The sequence below is a fragment of the Numenius arquata genome, chromosome 17 (genome assembly GCF_964106895.1).
Source record: "Numenius arquata chromosome 17, bNumArq3.hap1.1, whole genome shotgun sequence".
In the NCBI taxonomy this organism is placed as follows: domain Eukaryota; kingdom Metazoa; phylum Chordata; class Aves; order Charadriiformes; family Scolopacidae; genus Numenius; species Numenius arquata.
Window position 1 is genome coordinate 2,533,203 of NC_133592.1, and position 24,080 is coordinate 2,557,282.

At 56.1% G+C, this 24,080-nt stretch overlaps 1 protein-coding gene across 1 annotated transcript in view; it reads right to left on the reverse strand.

Moving 5' to 3' along the window:
* Positions 1-259: 259 nt before the first annotated feature.
* Positions 260-24,080, reverse strand: part of SLC39A11 (solute carrier family 39 member 11) — a 95,224-nt gene continuing 71,403 nt past the window's right edge. Inside the window, exons 6-9 of the mRNA XM_074159941.1 lie at positions 23,712-23,781; positions 3,908-4,006; positions 2,166-2,324; positions 260-1,996 (exon numbers count right to left, since the gene is read on the reverse strand). Coding sequence (XP_074016042.1) covers positions 1,918-1,996; positions 2,166-2,324; positions 3,908-4,006; positions 23,712-23,781 — 407 coding nt within the window. The 3' untranslated portion in view covers positions 260-1,917. The remainder of the gene's footprint in view (positions 1,997-2,165; positions 2,325-3,907; positions 4,007-23,711; positions 23,782-24,080) is intronic.

The following is a 24,080-nucleotide window of genomic DNA, read 5'->3' on the forward strand; positions in this document are numbered from 1 at the left end:
TCCCTGCCCCAGGGATGGCACAGACAGTTCTCACCTCCTGGTTTTGAAAAGAGGATCCCGACACCCCTCCTGCTGGGACCCGTAACCCCAAATCTCCCCTGTGCCCCTTCTTCTTCTTCCCCAAAGAGGCTGCCCTTCCTGGCGGGGAGGCAGCACCTCCGATAAGCCAGGAATAATTAAGCTGGAAAAAAGAAAGGCGGCAGAACAGAGTGAGGAGAAGCAAAGCTACGGCTTCACGGCATGGAAATAAATCAGTGCAACCTCTGAATTTCCCATTTATTGAAACCAATCACAGTTAAAAGGTCAAATCCATTGGCAAACAGTAGTTTTGTATCATCCAGAGTGACCCACAAATGAAGTACAAATGAAATCCAACCCAAAAAAGAATAATAATAAAAAAAAAAAAGAACCAAACAAAAATGCATGGCTCCAGCTTAGTTTATTCAAGGCTGTTCCCTTTGGCTGCCCTTCCTCCAGCATCTCCATCTCCGGTGGGACCAAATGATGCTCCTTGACATCTCCCCGCGCTCACATTCCCACTCCCCCAAGAGCCTGAGATGCTGGGGGCAGCCCGGGATGATCCAGTTATTGCTGCTGAAGGGTCTCAGGAACCCTTTTTTTGGGTTCCTAAAGCATCCTGAGCGAAGAGGGAGGTGTGGTTTGCAGCATCCTTCCCACCTGGGCATTTTGGTCCTTGCTGGAGGGTGCAGCAGGGACGGGGAGGGACGGGCAGGACCTGGAAGGGACAAATCCTGCCCGCTCCAGAGCGGCCGTCCAACAAGGGATGCTCAAAAAGCAGAGGGCAAAGAGGCAGGTAGACACGGCCCGTGTTTCTGGCTCTTCAAGTGGGATAATTAATTCACCCTGATGACTTATTTCATCCTGCTGCTGCTCAGGAAGAGGAGAGCTCCCGGCGGGACTCAGCTCCAAGCTCTTCTGAGGGGTGAAGTCTGAGCTTTTCAGCAGGAAGAACCTGCGGTGGCTCCTGGGGAGTTATAAACCATTGGAACCAGTAAACCAGGAATCGCTCGGGGAGGCCAGAGTCCCAGGCCCAGGTGGGAAAGCATCCTGCTGTACACCAGGACATCAGGCAGCACATCATGGACATCGTGGACAACCATACCTTGCCTTTTCAAAGAGTACGTGCTGGAAAACACAAATATTCTTCTTTCCTGTTTGTTTTTTTTTTTTTCCAGAGAAAACCTCGAGGATATGATGCATTGGAACAAAACTCCACTTTGGAGATAAATTTAGGAAAAAAAATCACATTTCCCTCTTACAGACACCCCAAGAAAATTCATTTTTATTTGCCTGAACTATTTGCATCCATCCAAACTAATACCCTGGAGCATTCCCAGGGAGCAGCAGGATACAGGAGACCTGCGATCCTGTACCTGTTATCTCAGCCCCAGTGCCTTCCGCCTGCCCTTCCAAAAACGTGTGGAAATCGAGACTCTGGAAGGACTTTCCTCCATTCTCCATCCTTGGTACTTAACCACAGACCAGCTTCAACACGTTACAGTGAATTTCTAATCTTCTACAGAACAAAAAGATGATCGAAACCCAGAGCGACCCGACAGAGGAACCAGCCCAGCGCGGACGGGACGGGACAGGGTGACCCTCAGCCCAGCCGACGCGTCCTCCAACGACCCTCCCGAGGGGAAAAGAGGAATCTGGTGGCGAAAGGAAACCAGGACCCGCGAGGAACCACCCGTATTTGTGCTTTGAAAACCATCGACATGACGTTGGAGGGGAGGAAGAGATATAAAATTATAGGAAATCAACACCAAACCGGATCCAAAAAAAAAAAAAAAAATATATATACAAAAAAAAGTCTAGAGGATAAATGCGTGTCCAGTTCCAAACGTCGCCACACAAATGGCTCTGAAGTCTTCTCCTGGGGGGCGTCGCACTGCCCTACCCCAGCCCAACGTCCAGGGACATCATCACCACAAATCCCAGTATGGAGGTCCAGGAAGCCAGCTTCCCGTTGCCACTGCAGGGAGAAAAGGGGCTGGTGTCAGCTCCTGGGAACCAGGACCGGCTTTTGGGATGAGGGAAGAGCTGCTTTATATCTCATCCGGGCAAGGGAAGGGATCTTCCAGAGTCCTCTGCACTTCCCCCCGTGTCTACTGGAATTTACTGGTGGTCACCGAGGGTCTCACCTGGTCTGTGCCTCGGGGATGATGTCGTCCATCACCACGTAGACCATGGCTCCGGCAGCAAAGCCCAAGGCGTAGGGGAGGAGAGGCTCTGCCACCACCACGGCGAAGGCACCGAAGATGCCAGCTAAAGGCTCCACCATCCCGCTCAGCTGCCCGTACCTGTGAAAAAGCGAGATTAAAAGCTACCGGGAACCCAGGGCGAGGGGCGGAACAGCCCTCCCGGGGGAGTGCCGGGGCTCTGCAGCCCCTCATCCCCACCATCCTCCCGAATGGCACCGTGTCCAGGAGGAGGTTGGCCATCCGGCCATGCCAAGCCAAGCCACGTGGATTATTTTTAAAAGGCAATGAAGGTGATTTATCCTAACCTAGGTGATTTATATGTATTACAGCAGCCTTTCAGTCCCTAAATGGGGCCTGTAGGAGGGATGGGGAGGGACTCTGGATCAGGGAGGGGAGCCACAGGAGGAGGGGAAAGGGTTTGACACTGAAAGAGGGGAGATGGAGATGAGATCTGGGGAAGAAATTCTTTGCTGTGAGGGTGGTGAGAGCCTGGCCCAGGTTGCCCAGAGAAGCTGTGGCTGCCCCATCCCTGGAGGGGTTCAAGGCCAGGTTGGAGGGGGCTTGGAGCAACCTGGTCTGGTGGGAGGTGTCCCTGCCCAGGGCAGGGGGTGGCACTGGGTCATCTTTAAGGTCCCTTGCAACCCAAACCATTCTGTGATTCTATTTTTCCAGGAAGGGAATTAAGGCACCATCTGATTCTTTCCCCCAAGAGCTCTGCGGGATTTGGGGATCCAGCTTGTGGGCAGGGATGAGTCAGGAAGGAAACATTTAGACTATATCTAAGGAAGAAAATTTCTACGATGAGGGTGGCGAGACCCTGGCCCAGGTTGCCCAGAGAAGCTGTGGCTGCCCCATCCCTGGAAATATCCCAGGTCAGGTTGGACAGGGCTCTGAGCAACCTAATCAAGTTGAAGATGTCCCCGTTCATGGAAGGAGGGTTGGACCAGGTGGCCTTTAAATGCCCCTTGCAACCCAAACTATTCTATGATTCTATAACCACTTCCGACCAGCACAGCTCAATCCCAACAAGAACATCTGGCCACAGCCTCATCCACGATGAAATTCTGCTCTTCCCCCTCCTTTTCTTCCCCTCTAGGACTGTTTTAACTCCCCGGACCATGGGAACTCCCTTCCCGGCAGCAGCGATCCTGGTGCAAGTCCCAGCACCGGCTGCGCTTACGGAACGGGAGGTGGGTGGGAGGAAAAGAAAACAAAGCTTTGGGGGGAGCAGTTTCCACACCGGCCCCCCCCTGCCCTCCCATCCATCACCCGCCCCAGCACACGTGCACGGGCAGGAACGCAGCCCCACGCTCCCGGAGTTCATGCCCTTGGCTTTTTCACCTCAAGGGAAAAAAGGAAAAGAAAAAATAATAATTAAAAAAAAAAAAAAGTGGATTTGAAATGCAGCCCAGAGTGAAGCGAGAGAAAAAAAAAAATGAAATAAAATAAAAGTTATTTGTAAAAAAAAAAAAAACCCTGTTTAGTACAGGATCTGGGAACTCGCCACAAGCTCTCGGCTGAGTGGAACGGGGTGACCCACGGGGACCACGGAGCCATCCCACGGGCAGCTCAACGATGGGGCAACGCAAGTGGAGAAGGGGAGGAAATCTATGGGCACCCGCTCGTCAGGAGGGGCTGGCGAAGGGCTCCCGTTCCCAGGGGCAGAGCGGAGCTGGGCTTACCAGAATGCTTTCCACGTTGAAAATCCAGCGCCGCGCAAAGGCAGGCTGACAGCCAGGCCCTCCGGGAAATTCTGAATCCCAATCCCGATTGCTAAGTTCCTACCCACAGAAAAAAAAAAAAAAAAAGTGTGTATAGATATATATAAAAATACATATATTGGGTGCAAAGCTGGAAGCTAGGAAAAAGAAAAAAAGACATTATTAATGATACGCCTTTGGAATGGAAGTGCAGCTAGCCCCAGGGCTACTCGTGCTAATATTTAACGTGAACACGGCAAACTTCATCTTCAAAGAGCTCCACGGCATTTAATCAGCGTCAGCACCAGCCCTGGGAGCGACAGAGACCAGATGGAGGAGGAGAGACCTATCCCGGGAGGCCCCATGAGGTGCTTCCAACCCAAGGCTTCCCGGGAGCCGTGGCATCCCTGGACCCTGGGGATTTGGGGCAGCCCCAGGTTCACGGGTCCCCCAGAAGGTCGGGATTTCTCCCTCCCAGGATGGCCGGTCCCTCTCCTGTGACCTGCCCCAGCTCTCACCAGCGCCGTCCTTAACCGTAACCCCCCCCCCTGCAGGAGCCTTACAGCCGTGGGGCTCCTCAGAAGTAGATGATAAACCACAGGATTTCACTTTCTCTCTTTTTTTCCCCCTCTGGCATCCCATGGAAAGGCGGCACCTGGACTTCCAGAGCCGGTCTGTCCACCAGGAAAGCAGCACAGGAGGAGGAGGAGGCTACTGCGAGGACCGTTTCTCCAGGCACAGGAGATAAAACACCCGGTGAAGGGGGTTCATCGGGCAGACAGGGTGGCCTCGAACCCCTCCAAGCCAAGCCCCGTGTCCCCAACGGCAGAAAACACGGCTCGTAGAGCTGACAACCGCGGGAGAGACCTCAGAGGTGCAAAGGGATGTTCCAGGGCAGGTTTTTTTTTTTTTTGGTGAAAACCAAGAAATTGGGATGTGGGGTTTTTTTTCATTCACTCAAGGAACAAAAATGTTGCAAAGACCAAACCAAAGGGGGCTCGTTTTTTATGGCGTGGGCTCCTCCGGCTGAGCGAACCCGAGGGCGAACGACCACTCGTTCCCCAGTTGGAGCATTTTGTGGCTCCGCTGGTGTGTGTCGGTGGAGCCGGTTGTGGCCCGTCCCCGGGGGGACACCGAGAGCGTGACCATCCCCGGGGGGGCTCAAAGCTCCAGCCGGGCAGTGACTTGCCCCCGGCTCCGAGCCGGACCCCGGCGCCTCTCCGCAAGGTCAGTTATTCCTTTGCCAGCAGCCGAAAGCTGCCTTTGCTCCTTTAAACACTTGTTTCCTATTAGTAAAATAAGACCGGTGAGAAAAATCTCTCCGGGTTGTTTAAACTTCTACCAGGGTTTACAGAGAGGGGAGGGGAAGGGGGAGAGGCTGTGGGTTTCCCTGACCGGGACAGGCTATTACAATCGAAAACATTATTCAAGGGAAAGAGAGAGAGAACGGAGGGGGAAAAACATCCCTTTTAGAAAACACTGGAGCCGCTGTCTCTGCGCTGGGGTGGGTTTTTTTTTTTTTTCCCCTCCTTCCCTCGCCTTCGCACAAAGCAGCTATTACTGGCCCCGACCACAACAAATTAATGGGGTGGGAGAGGGAGGTGTGAATGGAGGGGTCTGTACGGGAAGGCAGAGGAGCCCCCCCCTCGCCCCCGGTCCTGCCGGGAGGGGGGAACCCCGCGCTGACCCCTTGCCCCGCAGCAGCCCGAGGGGCAGAGGGAAAGGGATTTTATCCCAGGAAAAGATCCGGCGGGAGAAGCCCAGATGGGTGGGTTTGTCCTGGTTCTCCTCCTACCCTCCCTCCCACCCACACCCCTGGCAAAACCCATCGGGGCTCCCCAAAAGCAAGAACCGTCCCTAGCCCCACAGCCTGGGCCACCAGCATCCACACTCCACGGCACGTGATGGGTCACAGCAGGGAGGCAGCAACGTGTCCCTGGTCACCTCCTGGCCTCCGGTCCATCCATGTCCCCACAAAGGTCTTCTGCTCACCCAGACCACACTCCCCCAACCCCTAGGACCACTCCTTCCTTCAACCCTTCCTCCCGCTGCAGCTCTGCCTGAACAACTCTTGGACTTTGGGGCCTTTTGAGTGTCCCTTTCCCAGGGTGAGGACAACTCCGTGACACCGTGGAGACCGGGAACACGTCAGCTTTCCTATTTGCTTTGCCTTGGTTCACTGCACGGAGGCCACCTCTGTTTGCCCAACGCAGCGTCTCGGGAGATGTCCGGGCGCGAAGGCAAAGCAGATTCACCTCCGACGCACCAACTGTGAAATAAAACCATCCCCCGGGACCTTCCTCTCCCCCTCTTCGGCCGCCGAGCCCCGCACACCTCACACCTTCTCCGCAGCTCCCGTGCCGAGCTGACGGCAATGGGGCTGGTGAGAAAGGGACGGAATCAAAGCTGCATTGTGTACCGGGAAAACAAAGGCGTCCTTATTACGGAAATAGGTGGGGATTCTTGGAAGGCTTCCCCCGACTGCAAAGAAGCACATTGTAAAACAGATGCACAAAGAGAGACCGGAGCAGCCTGGGCCAGGGGAGACGAAGCTCCGGGGCCAAGGGGAGACGAAGCTCCGGGTGCCCAGGGTGGGCTGCAGGACACAGAGGGGACGATGACGGGGACACAAGCCAAGGTAGCCAGGGGGACGATCATCAGAATGAAATGTTTAGAATCATAGAATCATAGAATGGTTAGAGTTGGAAGGGACCTTAAAGATCATCGAGTTCCAACCCCCCTGCCATGGGCAGGGACACCTCCACTAGAGCAGGTTGCTCAAAGCCCCATCCAGCCTGGCCTTAAACACTTCCAGGGATGGGGCAGCCACAACTTCCCTGGGCAACCTGTTCCAGTGCCTCACCACCCTCACAGGAAAGAATTTCCTCCTAATATCTCATCTAAATCTCCCCTCTTCCAATTTAAAACCGTTACCCCTTGTCCTGTCACTACACTTCCTGACAAAGAGTCCCTCTCCGGCTCTCCTGGAGGCTCCCTTCAGATATTGGAAGGCTGCTATGAGGTCTCCCCGGAGCCTTCTCTTCTCCAGGCTGAACAACCCCAGCTCTCTCAGCCTGCCAAGAGCCTGTTTAGAGACATCAGGGTCTCTGGAGCGAGGAAGGTGGGGAATAACGGACAGAGAAGTGCCAGAAGCAGGTCTCAGCTGGTCTGATGGGTCACCAGTGTCACCAGCTAGAAGACACGTTGCAGAGGAGGATGATAATCAGTGGCTCAGCCCCAACCTACAAACGGGCACCAATGTAAAGAGAGAGCAGCCCAGTGGAAACCACACCGGACTCTGCCCAGGGATGTGCATGTCCCATTAGTGGCTCTGCCACCGGCACCCTGAGGTGGCAATGTCACTCGGGTGTCTCTGTGCTTGGGCACAGAGGACTCAGGTTGTCCATCGAGGACCAGAGACCCAACACGCGTTGGACAGGTTACCTTGCCCACCTCTGCCTCAACTTCCCCATCTGTAAAAAGGCGGTGAGGACAGTGACGTCCTCCATAACCTTCTCGATCCAGGAACACAAATACCACTAGGACACGTGCCATCTACACGAGAGCTCGGCGATGCTGGGATGGGTCTGCCCTTGCATCGGCTCATCCTCTTCTGCAGCAGAGCCCAGTGCTACGGTTTTAAGGAAGAAAAGGTAAAACCGTGGCATCCTGGCAGAGCTCCACCGAGGTGAGAAGGAAGCTCACCGAGGTGAGAGGAGCTCCGACCAGCTCCTCGTGGTGAGAAGGAAAGACTCCGCGTCCCCCAGGAACGTACCGGGGCTGGACCTCCTACCCCCAGCTCGCCTGCCAACTGCAATGGAACCACGCTGGGAGACTCCAAGTTCACTTTCAAAAAAAAGTTGGCATCTCTGCATATTTGCAAGGTCAAGGCACAGAAAGCCTTCTATAAGCCTAAACCCTTGTTTTCAAGGGCCTATTCTTTTACAAACTGATTATGAAAGCAGGCTACATATTCTTAACAAGCCCCTTTTCACTACAGCTTTCAATTCCCTCCAGTGTATAATGTGCATGTGTATTCTTGCATGGCAGGCCCTTACATACTGTTTTGATTGTTATCGTCTTGCCATGAAAGGGCCGATTGTTTTGGGTTCCCAAGATTACATCATGGCTCCCAACTCGGGCCGCCCGTCGAGGTGTTTGATCAGGGCTCGCAGGTGGGAAGGAGCTCAGCGGAGCCCTCGGCGTTTCCCCATACCTGCCCTACCTGTTCCACGCAGCCGCCGGCACGCTCTGCCCCGGCTTTACCGGGGGCTCTCACGCGAGGAGGCGGCCAGAGAGCTGCAGGGGGGGGGGAAGAAGGGGCGGCCGCGGTCCCCCCTCCACCAGCCCCGATGCCCACCGGACCGCGCTCCAGTCCTCAGGAATAGCCGGACCCATCTGCGGGTGCCCAGGGCTCCCAGCCCCATTTTAAAGGCCAAATCTACAAACACAGGTGGGAGGATGCTACTCCCGCAGATTTGTCCTTTGATAACGCAGTATCTTTCATCTCAAACACTCAAAACCATTAAAAGAAAAAACAAAAGTGGATACAAACCTATCGTGCCTCCTCCTCCTGAGTGCAGCCACCAGCCCCGTTACACACAGGGACACAGAAATGCACAGAGCAACGTGGGAACCTATCCCGGGGCAGGGGATGCAGTGCACGATCCCATCCCAGGAGGGGATGCAGCGTGTGGTCCCATCCCAGGAGGGGATGCAGCGTGTGGTCCCATCCCGGGGCAGGGGATGCAGCGCGTGGTCCCATCCCAGGAGGGGATGCAGTGCGTGGTCCCATCCCGGGGCAGGGGATACAGCGCGTGGTCCCATCCCGGGAGGGGATGCAGCGTGTGGTCCCATCCCGGGAGGGGATACAGCGTGTGGTCCCATCCTGGGGCAGGGGATGCAGCGCGTGGCCCCATCCCAGGAGAGGATACAGCATGTGGTCCCATCCCGGGGCAGGGGATGCAGCGCGTGGTCCCATCCCGGGGCAGGGGATACAGCGCGTGGTCCCATCCCAGGAGGGGATGCAGCGTGTGGTCCCATCCTGGGAGGGGATGCAGCGTGTGGCACTGGATGATGCCTTGAGCCTGAGAGCTCTCAGCTCTCCTCCCTACCGACAAAGAAGCAACCAGGCTGGTGGCCATGGCACGATTTCCCAGTTACGCAGACATACGGACAGGCTGGAAATTACATCTCAATAAAATCTGAAAAATATAGGCACCCTGTTTTCATTCGGAAGTCGACAGCAAAGCCACCAGCCAAAGCGTGCCGTGAACGAGGTGCTTTCTAAACGGCACCAAAACCAGCCAGTCGAGCCGAAAGGAGGCAAAGGGAAGAGAAGAAGCTGCAGGAAAGGACCAGGGGCACAAACCAAAGGAAGAGCTGCAGAGATCAGGAGGCAGGAACGGGCTGGGCAGTCGCATGGACGCCCATCTCCTACGAGAACCACAAAAGCACAAGACCAAAGGGGCACGGGGCTGAGCGGTCACGCAGCCCCAGCACCAACCTGCTCCCGGGGACAGAGAAGCTCACGTTGGGTCTCTGCTGGAGCCACAGGTGGTGGGCGCATCCCAATGGAAACAGCGCCTGCCCCCCCCCACCACCCCCCCCCCCGGCTGCTTGGCCCTTTCATTGCCGCTCCTCGGTAGCCACTTCCGTGCCTCTTCCCACCCCTTCCCAGTCTATCGCTGGGCTCTTCGGCAGCGTGTGGCCGGGGCTGTGTCACATCTGCTCGCCTGGCCCCCCGCCAGCCTTAAACACACCCTGCCCTGCATCCGCACGCAGTAAACATTTACAATTTTAGGAAATTTTAGCCTTAATTTATCCCAAAGGCGCGTACGCCAAGTTCAAAGTCATAAAACCCACTCTCCCCCCCCCCGTCACTCCCCCCCCGCCCCGACTGCAGCAGCCGGGACGTGAACTTTGGCTGAAGAGCAAGAAATTCTCCAGTTTTCCCCACACAAATCCCCACCGGTGCCAGGCCCAGCCCGGGAGGGGGCTTGTCACACACACACACACCCCCCCCATCTCTGGGCACCCTCACCTTTGGGTGGGCAGGAGGGGGGGGGGCCCCCGTGCCACCCAGCCGGCCGCATCCTGCGCAGCCAGGTGATGGGGATGGGTCGGGGCACGAAGCACCCGAGCGCGTTCACGTGCCCGAGCTGGTTCCATCGCTCGGCTAAAACACGCAGGGCTTTTAATCTCCTTTCCTCGCCCCCAACCTGCTGCGCGTCGCCGTGCTCTGCGTCCTGCCCGTGACACGCGTGTCTCTGCCAGACCCACGCGAGCGCTGGGGCTCCGTCCTACCCCCCCCCCCCACTCCCGAACCCCACTTCAAACACAAAGCTCAGCCCCCGCCGCTTCTCGGGGTCGCTGCATCCTCCTGCGCTCCTCGGGAGGATTCACCCTCCAAACGCTTCCCGCATGAACCACCGAGTCGTTACCATTACAGCTTAATTGGCTGAGGAACCCAGGGACTGGCACACGAAGGTGGCCAAGCCTCGGAGGCAGCTGGCCATGGGTGCAAGAGCATCGCATGAGACACACGGAGCAAACAAGGCTCTTGGCTCCGGGTACCAGGCACTGCCAGCCCGGACTCAGGTGCCCCATGGGGCTGGAGCATCTCCTTCCCAACCCAGCAAAGCCAGGGGGGGCTCAGCCCAAAGGCCACGAGTCCGGACACCCCGACACGAGCAAGTTCAAAACTTTGACATGGTGCAGGGGTGGCAATAGGTGACAGAAGCCATGGCTGTGCCGGGCTGGCCGGTGGCTGTGGCTCTGCTGTGGCAGGCACGTATCTACTGCCCGATCGCACGGGGGGGGGGGGGTGTCCCATTGTCTGGGGGCTATTTATTCCCCCGGGGTTTCCAAATCTTTGTTCTTATCTGCCCGGTTATTTCTGCAACTGTTTGATTTATGAGTCAGGCTCACGCACAGGGTAAAAGTTCACGTCTCCCCCGATCGGGGAAGCACAAAGACACGTTTCATGAGCTCGGCGCGTTCCTGCGCTCTCCTCTCTTTGGCCACGTTCTGACCTCGGCAGGAAACGCTGGGGGAGCCTCGGTGCTCTCTCCCGCTGCCAGGTAAGAGTGGGAACATGACCTGTGAGCGCAGGATGTGGCCAGCATCGGCCGAGCCTCCCCCGGCTCCGGTTCTCCAAGGCTGGAACCTGCAGAACGAGCAGGAGACGTGACCGAGCCCCGGACCCGCTCCCGGCAAAACCCCCTTTTGTGGGAGATACCAACCGGGAGCGGTTGCCCTCTTCCCACCACTTGCTCCCGCGGCACGTAATGAAAAGCAGAATCCATCGCACAGACGGATTTCCATTAGCTAAAATATTAGCAGATACTTGAAAGGAATGAGCACATCGCTTCCCATGCTCAGCATCGCTTCCCCATCGTGTTTACTGGGATTCGATTCATGCCCAAGGAAAGGGAGCAGCACAAATCCCAATTATTCCCAGCTCTGACGCCGGCGACATCACCCACACACAAATTGGGCACCAGGAGCCAGTCCCCATCTCTGCCCAGCCAGGAGGGGAGGGGGGATCTGGCCAGGGATGGGACGATGCCCCCGGGGTGGGTGAGACCCAGGAGATGCTCAGCCCCCAAGATGGGGCCCATGGAGCCGGGAGCTGCCTCAGTTTCCCCCTTCATACGATAAGGATAGGGAGGCAGCATTAAAAAGCTGCGGGATGTCTCTCCTTGCTGTAACTCACCACATCCTTCCTTTTTCAGAGGGAATTTGGAGAAAAGCTCGGCATCGTTAGGGGCCACCCTGAGCCCAGCAGACACCCAGCTCCCAGGCACCCTGGAAATCCCACCAAAAGCAGAACAGTGACAACCATGAAAAGCCGAATCTGCCGGGACGGCGAGAGCTCGCACCTCATCACAGCCGGCTCCCGAGGGTGACGGCTTGGGCAGAAATATCTCCATTTTTGAGCAGAAACCAAGAAAATCCTTCCCTGGCGGCCACCGAGGAGCCACAGGCAGCACCTTCCAACTCCAACCGTCCCCAGGAGGCTTCAGTTAAGACCCTACAAGTCAGGAGTATCTATTTTCAAATACTTTAAGACGACCCTCCTGCGAGACCTCGTTAACTCTATTTTAAACAGTGTCAGGCTGCAGATAATTTAAATTTTTACATATTCATAAATAAAGCAGGATTTAACGATGTGGCTGCATTGATCTTGGGTAGGGCTAGAGCTGGAGGGAGATATAGAACCTTATAAAGCTTATTAAAATATTTTAAAGAAAAAATTAAACGCACACAGAGAAGCTGGGTGGTCTAAAAGCAGGGCTGGGATTAGGGCCCACCTATAAAAATTCCCAATAATACCTGCCAATTAATGTTTATAGCCTCATGCAAAAACACCAACCCGCTCCCCTTTGTACGAATCTTCAAATCACATAAGCACGTTTCGCATGGAAAACAATTTTCTACACCGTGGAAATCTCAGCTCAAGTAACAGGGTTTTTAGGAAGGGTTTAGGGGAGGTAAATTTTAGGTTCTTTTTTTTGTGTCTTGTCCTCCAGAGCCTGGCAGTCCCCCATGGCTCACGGAAAACAAAAGCCTCGAGCAAGGGAAGGATGGATGGAAGGGAGGATGGAAGGAAGGATGAGTGCAGTTAATAAAGACACTATTCTTCTTCCCTGTTAGGGAGTGAAAAGAACCTGAAGGGAATCAAAGCCCAGCTATACGAATAGATAAAAAATAAAAAAAATATATATTTCACTCCTTTCTCAGGCATCTGCAGTAACAGGATGATGGAGCTCAGCATCCCACTCATTCCCACCCGGCCCCCGGGCAGAGCTGGTGGCAGGGATGCACAGAGTGGCTCCCGAACAATTCCTGGGCATCCACCTTCGCATCCTGATGGGGATCACCAGCCGAGAGCAAAATTAGATGTTCTGAAAGGGTTTCTCCTCGTCCCTCTCCTGCAGCATCGCTGGTAAAACATGCCAGGGGAGAGCGTGAAAAAGCACCGGGGCGGCTCCTTTATGCAGCCCAGAAAACCTGGAACTAAACAATTTACTAACAGCTGTAGCTATAAAAGGCCCCATTATCGCATCGTGTCCAGTAACAATGTCTGCATTCAAATTGCTTCCCCTCCTCCGAGGATTTATTTTTAAACCAGGCTGCTGGAGGGAGGAACAGGCCACTGGGGCTGCACAGACCCAACCTGGTGTTCAACCACAGCCTTGTTTGGCCTTATCTTGATAAGATAAACGGGGATAATGGCTTTTTCTTTCTCTGCTTTTGTTTTTTCCATGGCCTCTTTCTTTCATTCTAAGGTGAACAGGAACCGGAAGGGTGCACTTTGCCGATCAAATGCTGGGGCAGGAGGGGCCTTTGTGGTAAGGTTCTGGAGGACACCCGATTGCCAGGTTCTGGCTTTTGGGGCCGGGGAGGGAGCAGAGCCCGATGCTTATTCCCATGGGAATGGGAACCAGGTTCAAGGGCAAACCCTCAGGCAGCCCCAGCTCCCCTCCCGACTAACCCATCCTCTACAGCATCGTTATCCAGCCTCCGTCGGGAGCATCCCGCACAGCCTGGACCACCACGGAGAGGTGGGACCCCCTCTGTGGTCCTGCCCGGCTCTGGGAGCCTCCCCAGCCACTCTCCTGAAAAACACCAGAGCGTGATGCAGACACCCAACACGGCTGCAATGAAACCCGTGAGAGCTTCACCTCCAACACGGGGCACGGGATGAACCAGGCCCCCTGGGAAGCATCAAAGAGCGTTTGTTAAGAGAGCAGGAAGGACACGTACCTGCTGGAGCGGGGCCAGAGGAGGCCACGGAGATGCTGGGAGGGCTGGAGCCCCTCTGCTGTGAGGACAGGCTGAGAGAGTCGGGGGCGTTCAGCCTGGAGAAGAGAAGGCTCCGGGGAGACCTCAGAGCCCCTTCCAGTCCCTAAAGGGGCTCCAGGAAAGCTGGGAAGGGACTCTGGATCAGGGAGGGGAGCGATGGGATGAGGGGGAAGGGTTTGACACTGAAAGAGGGGAGATTGAGATGAGATCTGGGGAAGAAATTCTCTGCTGTGAGGGTGGTGAGAGCCTGGCCCAGGTTGCCCAGAGAAGCTGTGGCTGCCCCATCCCTGGAGGGGTTCAAGGCCAGGTTGGAGGGGGCTTGGAGCAACCTGGGCTGGTGGGAGGTGTCCCTGCCCAGGGCAGGGAGTGGATTGAGATTACCTTTAAGGTCCCTTCCAACCCAAACCATTCTATGATTCTGTGATTCAGCAGCTTCTGTTCATGCATTCTTGCAATCGCAGAGCTGAAGCCTTCTCTTACAAGGCCACCAAGGGTGGCTTTGGCCATTGCAGCGCCCAGACACAGCTCGGCCAGAAGCCATTCAGTTGGCCAACAGCACACGCAGGGGAAGGGCTGGGGAGCCCCTCAAAGCCCTTTGGCAGGGGGAAGAGAAGCCGAAGAGCTCCACATTGGAGCTGCTCCGGGCATCGCCTGTCTCTCAGGCTGTATCTGCAGACGCAGTGACCACCAGAGAAAGAGAAGAAAAGCAGGCGTTACACAGACTTTCCACCGAGCCAGATGTTGTTTGGGAGCCCAGCTGTCTCTCCTAAGCATTACAAATCAACCAAAAACCCTCCTCGGTCTAGACACTTGAGTAAGGGAGAAGGAAGAAGTGAGAGAGAAGAGGAGGGGAGACTATTTACACAACCGGTGATGTAAACGCGAGCAGCCGGCGAGGGATTCGCAGCCAGCAGCCCGGCTCCCAGCCAAGCTTTGGAGACCTCCCTGCTGACTTGGGAGGTCTTCTCCTCCTCCAGCCCGGGGCAATAAATAAGGCTGCAGCACCCATCCAGCCCCAGGAACCAGCAGAGACTGGGCTCCCAGGGGCTTTCAACCAGCCCGTTTCGGATAAGGGACAGGCAAAGGAAGAAGAACTGGTGTTGCCACCAAACCTGCCGCCACCAAGGTGGCCGAGGAGCCTCCAACGTGTGGACACAAGCCATGGTGCCCAAGGGATTCTGCTCAGCCTGGCTCCGCCACTTCGGGCAGGTTTTCCCTGCTGAGGCACTGGCTTCAAGTGCCTTGAATTTTGGTTTCTGAATTTCAGGAGGAGCACAAAGCTCCCGTTTTCCCTAGAAGCCCTCCACCTCCTGCAGTTTGGCTGCTTTTGGAAGATGTTGCCCACCTCCTTCACCCCCTGCCTGGCTCCTCTCAGGTCCCCAGTAGGCAGTGCACGGCTCTGCTCCATGATTCTCTCCCGGGTGTCTCCACGTGCTCCCCCGCAGCATCATCGACTGCCTCGGAAAGAGCTGCTGCCCCGAAACACAGCCCTGCCATGGAAACCCACCCCCGGCCAGCCCGTCTGCGAGGCTCAGAGAGATCTTCCAAAAAGCATCTGCCAAAAAGCATCCCCCCCGCACTGGTGCACGGGGCTGGGGGGGAACGGACCCGTCCCGACCTCCGCAGCCTGGCAGGAGGCAGGACCAGCATCGCCAGGCCAAGATAAACCCTTCAAGATGCGGTTCGCTGCCAAGAACTACCGAGGAGCTGCTTTCCTGGCTGGAACCCTGCCTGAAGGCAGCCGCGGATCTGAGGGGGGGGCTCCCTTTGCCAGGAGGGCTCAGTTCGGCTCAGCTCCCCCCACCTCTGCTCAACGGTGGGACACAAGCACCTTCCCACCGCCCGTCCATCACCTGGGGGACCGGCAGCGCTTCGAGGGGCTTTGCTGGGGTCCAGAGCCCTGGTTTGCACCGGGGAAAATCTCCCCCAGAGATTTAAACTCACCCTGACCCCTGGACTGCTGTGAGCAAACCGAGCTGCCGCGTTTTTTGAGGAGCAGAAAAGGGTTTGCACCCTGTTCCCCATCCCAGGAGTGGGAAAACAAGGTCTCTTGCTCTCTCCGCATTGGGGACCGAGCAGCAAAGCGCCGTAAACCCCAAGATTTAACTGGTTCACCCCAGATTAACCAGTGCCAAAACGGGAAGCGGGTCCGTCTGCGAGACCACAGACTACCCAGGCGCTGCAGGAGAAATGGGTGTTTTCCTGGTGTGGAAAACATCTTTGGTAGCTTTGAAGGCAGCTCAATGAAAACACGGGAGCCCTCTCAGCTTTCCCACTGCGGTTTTTCTGCCCGTCCCGCGGATGCAAAGATGCCGGGAGGCATCGGAGCTGCTCCGGGAGAGGCTGGACACGCCACTGTGCTTGGTGTCACCCTGATGGCATTATTCCCACTGATAATTTTTCTTGGATACAGGACGAAGCCAGGACATCGGGATCGGTCTGGCTTCTGTCTGTTGGTGTTTTAAGTCTGTTTGTCGAGGATAAGGGGTGGGAAGGGAGGCTACTTTGCTCCGCAGGCCATGGCCATCCTTGCACCTGGGGCTACTCCGTCAAATCTCACCCACACCGCAACCCAAGTGTGCCAGAGCCGTCCTGCAGCATCTGCTAAGGCATCAAACAGGAACCGGGAAGCTCCATCCAAGATCACAGAGATGCTGGGAAAGGCTCCAGGAGGGGGAAGCACAGGCAAAGGCACTGCCTGGTCCCTCATAGCCCCGCAAACACCTCCGGGGGTGGAGGGAAACAGTTCGAGCCCACCTCACCCGGCTTCCCAGGCACCTGCTTCCTTTTCCTAATGGCCAAGAGCAGCTGTAATATCTGTTTTCAATAAAACATCGTTTTCTGATGGGCCAAGAGAGGATCACAAGGCTTTGGCAGGAGGTCCATCAGCTGTGCTGCCACGGCAAGGTGAGCACAGGGCATCCATCCCCTCGCTCCAAACCGAAACCCCCGCTCTCCTGGCAAGCAGTGGAGGAAAGCACCTTCCAAACATCCCCACGGCTTCTTTTCACCCAGCGCCAAGACCTGCTCTTCTGCCTAAATTGTGCATTTCTTCTCTTAAAGCCAATCTGCACATTTGAAAATGGGGACATCTGCATCCTACGTTTCTGCTGGGAAGATGCTGTCACTGCCAGTGGGAACCTCACTTCCTCTCCTCTCCTGCTGAGGTTCATCAGCCACGATGACAAACACAGCAGCTGAGGAGCCACAGTCCCATTTTGTGGCCCACTAAACCCTTCCAAGACCACCTTCTCCTCCGGAGCACCAACCGTGGGGAAAACGCACCTTGGTACCATCCCCACCATTCTCCAAAGCAAAGCCCTGGAGAAACCCACCCAGCTTGTTATCTCTCACTTAGTAATAAACACCTGCCCGCAGGACAGGCTAATTAAAAGGTGCTTAATAAGCATCTTCCAAGAGTTCCGTTTCGTAGCCGGGCTTTGTGCTGCGCTGCTGGCAGGAGCAGTATTTGGGATCCTGGGGAAAGGTGGAAATCCCCGTCCAGCCCCACCTCCCCCACCATCACTAGGTGGGTTTTTTCCATTAGGTGTGTCTCTGCAACAGCCCCGAGCTGATAGAGCTCGGGATTCGCCCCCCCCCCGTTTTGATCCTACCCCGGCAACCCCTTTATTACCCCCACTGTGGATCTATTCATCGGCGAGCGGCAGAGATTGCATGTGTGCGCGTAAGGAGAGAAAAACCCCAGTGTGTCTTCTGCTGTCTCTCAGACCACAATGATTTCCATTCATTCAAAGAAAACGCAGTATAAAATTTTTGCCTGGTTTCAATCTCCGTACATTAATCAAGCCTTTTCTCTTTTTTTTTTTTCCCCTCTTTTTTTTTTTTTTTTTTTTTTTTTTTTTCCCAGCCTGAGAGACACAGCGTGGGAGGCACAGGCTGTCCCATGAAATAATATTTTCCGAGCCATAGTCAAAGTCTGCCTGTCAACTCGAAGCCTCTTTTCTGTCTGTTTTTACCAAAGCTGGACAGGAAACAATCTGTGGGCACAACAGATCCAAACAAGGCCAGCATTCCCAGCAAAAGGGCCCATGAATGGGAACCATTGTGCTGCGGTGGAGGAAACATCACCATCAGCATCGGGGGGGGGGGGGGGGGGGGTGGGAAATAAAATAATAATATATCTGTTTACATCACTTCCAGCCTCGCACCCGCTCTCCAGCTGCTCTAACTGGGAGCTTTCACTGGGGAGATAGCGGGGCAGGTGGGCTGTTGGGGGGAACGATGGTCCCTCGGCACCAAAAGCACTTTGGGAGTCGAGTCGTGCTGGGGGAGGGCAAGGACAAGTCAAACATTACACCCGCCCGCAAAAACGTGCACTTTTTTCCCCCCCTTCCTGGCACCTGGGGCGAGCGGGGCTCGGAGCCTGGACAAAACATCACCTGCAGTTTGCAGAGAGGATGCAGCAAAGTCTCCGGTGGGATCCAGGTGCTGAGGAAGGGGAGAAGGAATCAGTCCCTGAAGCAGGAGCTTGGGGTTTAGGTGAGAAAAGCTCACGGATGCAGGTCATAGAATCACAGAATGGTTCAGGTTGGAAGGGACCTTAAAGATCATCCAGTGCCACCCCCTGCCCTGGGCAGGGACACCTCCCACCAGACCAGGTTGCTCCAAGTCCCCTCCAACCTGGTCTTGAACCCCTCCAGGGATGGGGCAGCCACAGCTTCTCTGGGCAACCTGGGCCAGGCTCTCACCACCCTCACAGCAGAGAAGTTCTTCCCCAGATCTCATCTCCATCTCCCCTCTTTCAGTGTCAAACCCTTCCCCCTCGTCCCATCGCTCCCCTCCCCGACCAAGAGTCCCTCCCCAGCTTTCCTGGAGCCCCTTTAGGGACTGGAAGGGGCTCTAAGGTCTCCCCGGAGCCTTCTCTTCTCCAGGCTGAACCCCCCAACTCTCTCAGCCTGTCCTCCCAGCAGAGGGGCTCCAGCCCTCCCAGCATCTCCGTGGCCCCCCCCTGGCCCCGCTCCGACAGCTCCATGTTGGTGGCCCCAGAGCTGGAGGCAGCACTGCGGGGGGGGGGGTCCGCCTCACCCAGGAGGGTCCCAGCCCAGGAAAAGAGGGTGCTGTGGGGGTTGACACCTCTCGCTGCCCAGGTGCCGAGGGGTTCCCCTGCCGCCCGCTCACCCTCTGACCGCTGCAGCTGCTAAAGGGGATCCGTGGGAACCCCCAGAATCGCTCCCCAGCCGTGCAGGGAACGCTGCCATCCTCACCATGAGCAGAGTCTGTGTCCCCCCCCCCGACTCCCTCTGCTTTAAACCAGAGGCAGCAGCTGAACCCCCATTTCCCCCCCACACCCCTAAACGTGCCTGGCTTCATCCTAAGGCAGAGGTTTGCAAAAAAACGTTCCTGCACCATTTCTAACCTCTCTCAGTTATTGGCACCCGCGGTACCCTACGAGGACCCGGTGCCCAGACCGGCCGTGCCTTAACAAAACATTCCACTCTTATTTTCCAAACCTTTAGTCCCTTATATATACATATTTATATCACCTGCTCAAAGTAATTTACAGCGTTTCACTCGATATCGCTTTCACTTCTTTGAACGTCCTCGCTCGTCTCAAAGAGCCACCCCCCCCCCGCCAGGCATTTTGCCAGCCAAAAAGCCACATTTGGGAGTCCCGGTCCCTCCGGAAGTCGCCCTACCAGCGATGGGAGACCATGAACCAGCCCCAAATCTGCCGAGACCAGGCTGATCGGAACATGGATGTTACCACCTAGTGTCGGATGGGAGAGGAGCAGCAACCGGGGACGGGGACAGGGATAGGGATGGGAACGGGGACAGGGATAGCTCTTGCTCTGCGGAAACCGCCCGGTGTGGGACTGCCAGCCCAGAGCACGGACATCCCCGACACCTCTGCTTCCCGGCCACCAGCAGGGACATGAGCTTCCTAACCCTGTAAGAGGGATGGATTTGGAAATAAAAATGCACGATTTTAGGGAGGGTGAGTGCAGAAAAATTCCCATCCCTGTTCTATTCTGTCTTTTCACTCCAAGTCCCACTTGCAGATATTTCTTGCCTGCAACCGGCCAAGGTATTCGCTGGAACAGCCAGGTCCGCACTGTCCTAATTCACCTCCTGTTTTTGATGGAGGAAGCAGAGAAGCGGCTCTGCCCGATCCGCGTTGGGAGCACGGGGAGCACAGAGACCAGCCAGCAACAAAAATGCAGAATAGAAGAGAAACGTGGGGATGGGGACACTGTGCTCGGCCATTCAAACCATCGCCCGGGGAGGCATGGAGTGAAACGAGCGCAGCAAACCCACGGCAAAGGAGAAGGATGCTTTTCCTGATGAGGCAGGAATCACCCGTCTGGTGCCGGAGGGATCCCATGGCAAAGCCACTGGGCTGCGGGACCTCAGGCTGGGGATGGCTCTCAACACTGAAATTAAAATTAAATGACCCCTCTGCCCAACTCAGACCTCACCAATTACCCAGGACCTGAAAACGCTGCCGCAGTTGAAATTATCTTTTTTTTTTTTTTTAATATATTTTATTTTCTGGCACATACCGTCCCTGGTGACCGGACTTAGCCCCGTGACGTGACAAGGACCGCTTTCTTGCCGAGTTCATGCCGCAGCAAACCCTGGCTCCTGCGCTGCGTCGTGCGAGAACAGACAGCAGCTCCGGTCCCTGGGGACCCCTGTCCCCCCAAAACCCCAGTCCTCGGAGGATGCTGTGTCCCTGCTGCCCAGGGCTGCACCCAGGCACCGCGGGGCTCACGTCCCCTCTGTCCCATCATGGGGACAAGGGAACCAAACCACAAAGGGCCATGAGAAGGATGGTGAGGGCAGGGGAGCAGAAGGGAGGAGAGAGGACATCCAGGCCCCCAGCTCCGGTCCCCAGAGACCCCTGTCCCCCCCAGGACCCCCATCCTCGGAGGATGCTGTGTCCCTGCTGCCCGGGGCTGCACCGTGGGGCTCACATTCCCTCTGTGATGGGGACAAAGCCTGAACCAAACCGCAAAGGGACACGAGAGGGACGGTGAGGGCAGGGGAGCAGGAGAAGGGAGGACCCCCAGGCACCCCTGCCCGCTTGGCATCCCCAGAGCAGCCCAGGGAAGCGCAAATCCAGCCCGTCTCGATCTCAGCAGCTCCAGCCCCATCTGGTTCCCGTTAAATCAGCCACACAAGGTGGAGAGGGTTTCCTCCCCCCACCCCACGCTACAGCGTGCAAAGAAGGGGGAGGTAAAACAGCTTTTTTAAGACATGGCTGCCCTTCTCTTTACCTTCCTGCCTGGAAAGCAGCCAGCAGCAGCTCATGCCTCCCTGCTCACATCTGGAGGGGACCTTCCCCCCTCCCGGGGCAAGCCGCACACCCCACACCAGGCACGGCTCCTCTGCAGGGGGGCTCTGCTCCTCCACCCCCACCCCGGGTACACGCTCGCTTCGGGTCTCACTCCTCTTCTGTCACTGCAGCGGCTTTTTCCTGAGCTGCTACTTCCAGCCCATGGGACTTTCCCATGTTTTCACCCCTGTGAGGAACTGGGCAGGAAAACCGCGGTCCTGCAGCAGGGATAGAGGGAGAGAGGGATGCTCCGCAGCAGGGAGGGATGGAGAGAGGGATGCTCCGCAGCAGGGATGCAGCATCACCAGCATCCCCAGACAGGCCAAATAAAGTGGGTTCCCCCCCCCCCCAATGCCACAAGCCATAAATGAAACAACTCGCCAGCAGAGGGGCTGAAATCCCAAGGGTAAGCCCTGGCAGCGGCGGAGAGAAGCTGCGGAGGAGCCAAATCGCAGGAACAGAGCCTGCACACCCGGTGGCAGCAAAGAAACGTGGAGGAGTGTGGGCATGAGCCTGGCAGAAAGCATCAAGACGCTCCGGGGATCCGGGGTGGAGGGAAGGGAGATCCTGCAAGCCCAGACATAAGGGACAGGACCCCACCGGAGCGCAGAGAGTCAGGGAATGCCAGAGGCGATGCCAGCACATGCAAAGCACCGGGTGCTTTAAAAGGCAAGAATCCCACGCTGCTTCCTAACCATCCTTTATTTGGTTTTTAACCTACCCCCAAAGCATCTCAATGACTCAGACCATTATCTCTGGGTCTTTTCCTGCTTAAGCCACCCGTGCTGGCCCTTACTGGCCACAACGGCTCCCAGCCAGCCCTGTCTCTGCAGTACACCCAGCCCTACTGTGTTTTAAAACCCCAAAACGGTCCCTCGCCATGCCCCACAGCACCCATCCATCGGGTGGGCAGCACCAAGAAACCCCCCAGCCGCCGGAATTTCATAGAATCATAGAATTGTCTCAGTTGGAAGGGACCTTCCACATCATCGAGTCCAACCATCAACCCAACGCTGCCAAAAACCCATCACTAAACCATCACACACCTTGCAGGGATCCCTGCAGGGTATCGGGAAGGGGGTGTTAACTCATCCAAACAAACTGGGGAGCATCGCAGCGCTACGTGGGAAAAACAAAGCACTTGGGACGGTGACGGACGGATGGCGCAGGAAGGGACCTTGAGATGCTCCGGGGTCTTTCTGCAAACACGCTGCTTATTTGCAAAGCCCGTGGCTCCGAAAACAGCCCTTGGGGATCCAGCACTGCCGTGTCTCACCAGGACCCCGCAGAGAGCTGGAATGAATTCAGGCTCCTTCCCCGCTCCGGGAGCAATGCAAACAGGCGGTGCTTCCCCAGGCATTGATTCACCGAGCACAAGGAAGGTCCTCTGGTAGCGTGGGCAAGTGACAGCCGGCCCTGGGGACATCACCAGCCATGGCGAGCAACCCCAGGCACCTGTGTCTTTAGCTCAAGCTCCCAGCACCTCGGAGCCTTCATAAACACTTGTGCACGACGCAGGGTTTGGAGGAACGAGCCTTCCCGAGAGGCAGCTCACCCCAGCCGGGCACTAACACCCTTAGTCACGCCCGGGGGAGAGCAGAAGGGAGGAGGTAAACCCCATCACGCTGCTTCATTAAAACCCGATTTCAAAATAACGGGCACGAGGGGGATCACGACTGTGGCGTCCCCCAGGAGCTGAGGTTGGCTTTCCCCTTAGCTCTACTTCTCACGTTACCTCGCCTCGAGTGTAACCCCAGCGCTGCTTTTTAAGCCCACAGAACACAGATGGGTCACCTAAAGTTTTCCTCTTGGATATTTCCAACTGGCTTCACGGCGGAGCGGCTACAACCGAGCGATTTTGGGGCTGTCCGCAGGTGACAGTGACAGACAGATCGGTGGCAATGAAGTTATTTTGCCTCCTTTCGCAGCTGACTAAATTTGCATCGGTATTTTCACGGTACAGACTCCACCTTTCATCTAACGTGATTAATGCCGTCGTAAATACAGAGAAAGAACCAGCTGCTTCTGGCTTCTTAGCTTCTACTGAGCAGCTGGTGAAAGGAAAAAAAAAAAAGTCCTTTTGTTCAAGCATCTCTAGAGCCTCCGTGGACTTTTTGAAGAGCCTTTTCTTTCAAAAGGTTAGAGAAATGTGGTGTCTAGAGCTGACGTATCCCGCTTTTCTCCCCACAAGGCTGGATGGTGTCTGCTGCCGTCAAAGCGCCCGGGGCAGGATGTAACAGGGCATCGGGGACGGAAGGTTTTGCTTGTGTCTTTGCAGGGTCCTTGCGAGCACAGCTTGTGCCCGGCCAGAGAAAGGGCTGGACAAACCAGAGGGCTCCAAACCCAGCCCCGGAACCCCACGGATCCTCCGGCACCTCCATCCTCCAGCCCTAAGGGCAGGTTATTCACAGGCTGAACGCGCCGCGTGTCCCCAGACCGCGGAACCGCCAGCGTGGGTCTGACACATGCAGGGCGAAGGGGACGTGATGTGCCACCAGGGTAAAATTCAACCAGAAAAAGAAAAGCCTTTGGAAAGGGCAGGTCGAGGAGCTCGGCAGGAGGGTGCCGTTTGCCAAGCAGCCGCCAAGAGGTGCCAGCAGCTCTTCCAGAGCCCAGGCAGCTCCTCCGGCACAAACCCCCGATGCTCACAGAGCAGGAGTGAGCGACGTTGGGACTTACCTGGCGCTTTGGAAGGTCGCAGACGTTGATTTTCCAACAGCCCCGAATCCAACTCCCACCGCCAGACCCTCTGGAACAGGAAGGAAAAAAAAAAACAAAAACAAATAGTCAGGTCAAACCCTACAACAGCCCCGGGACCGTCCCTCCTTCTGCGCTTCAATGGGGCAAAGAGTGGTGTGAGCAGGAGAGCGGGGCTCCGGGCAGGTCGTTACCCGTCTCATTTTAATCTAAATTCATTTAATCTCAGCTCAGTGCAAGAGCCTGCCCAGGGTAATTCCCCGCTTGACCCCAGATTAACAGTTTCTGAGGAAGCCAACAGAGAGAGGAGAGATTTCTGTATTTATGAGGGTGCTGGAGAGGTAGAGATCC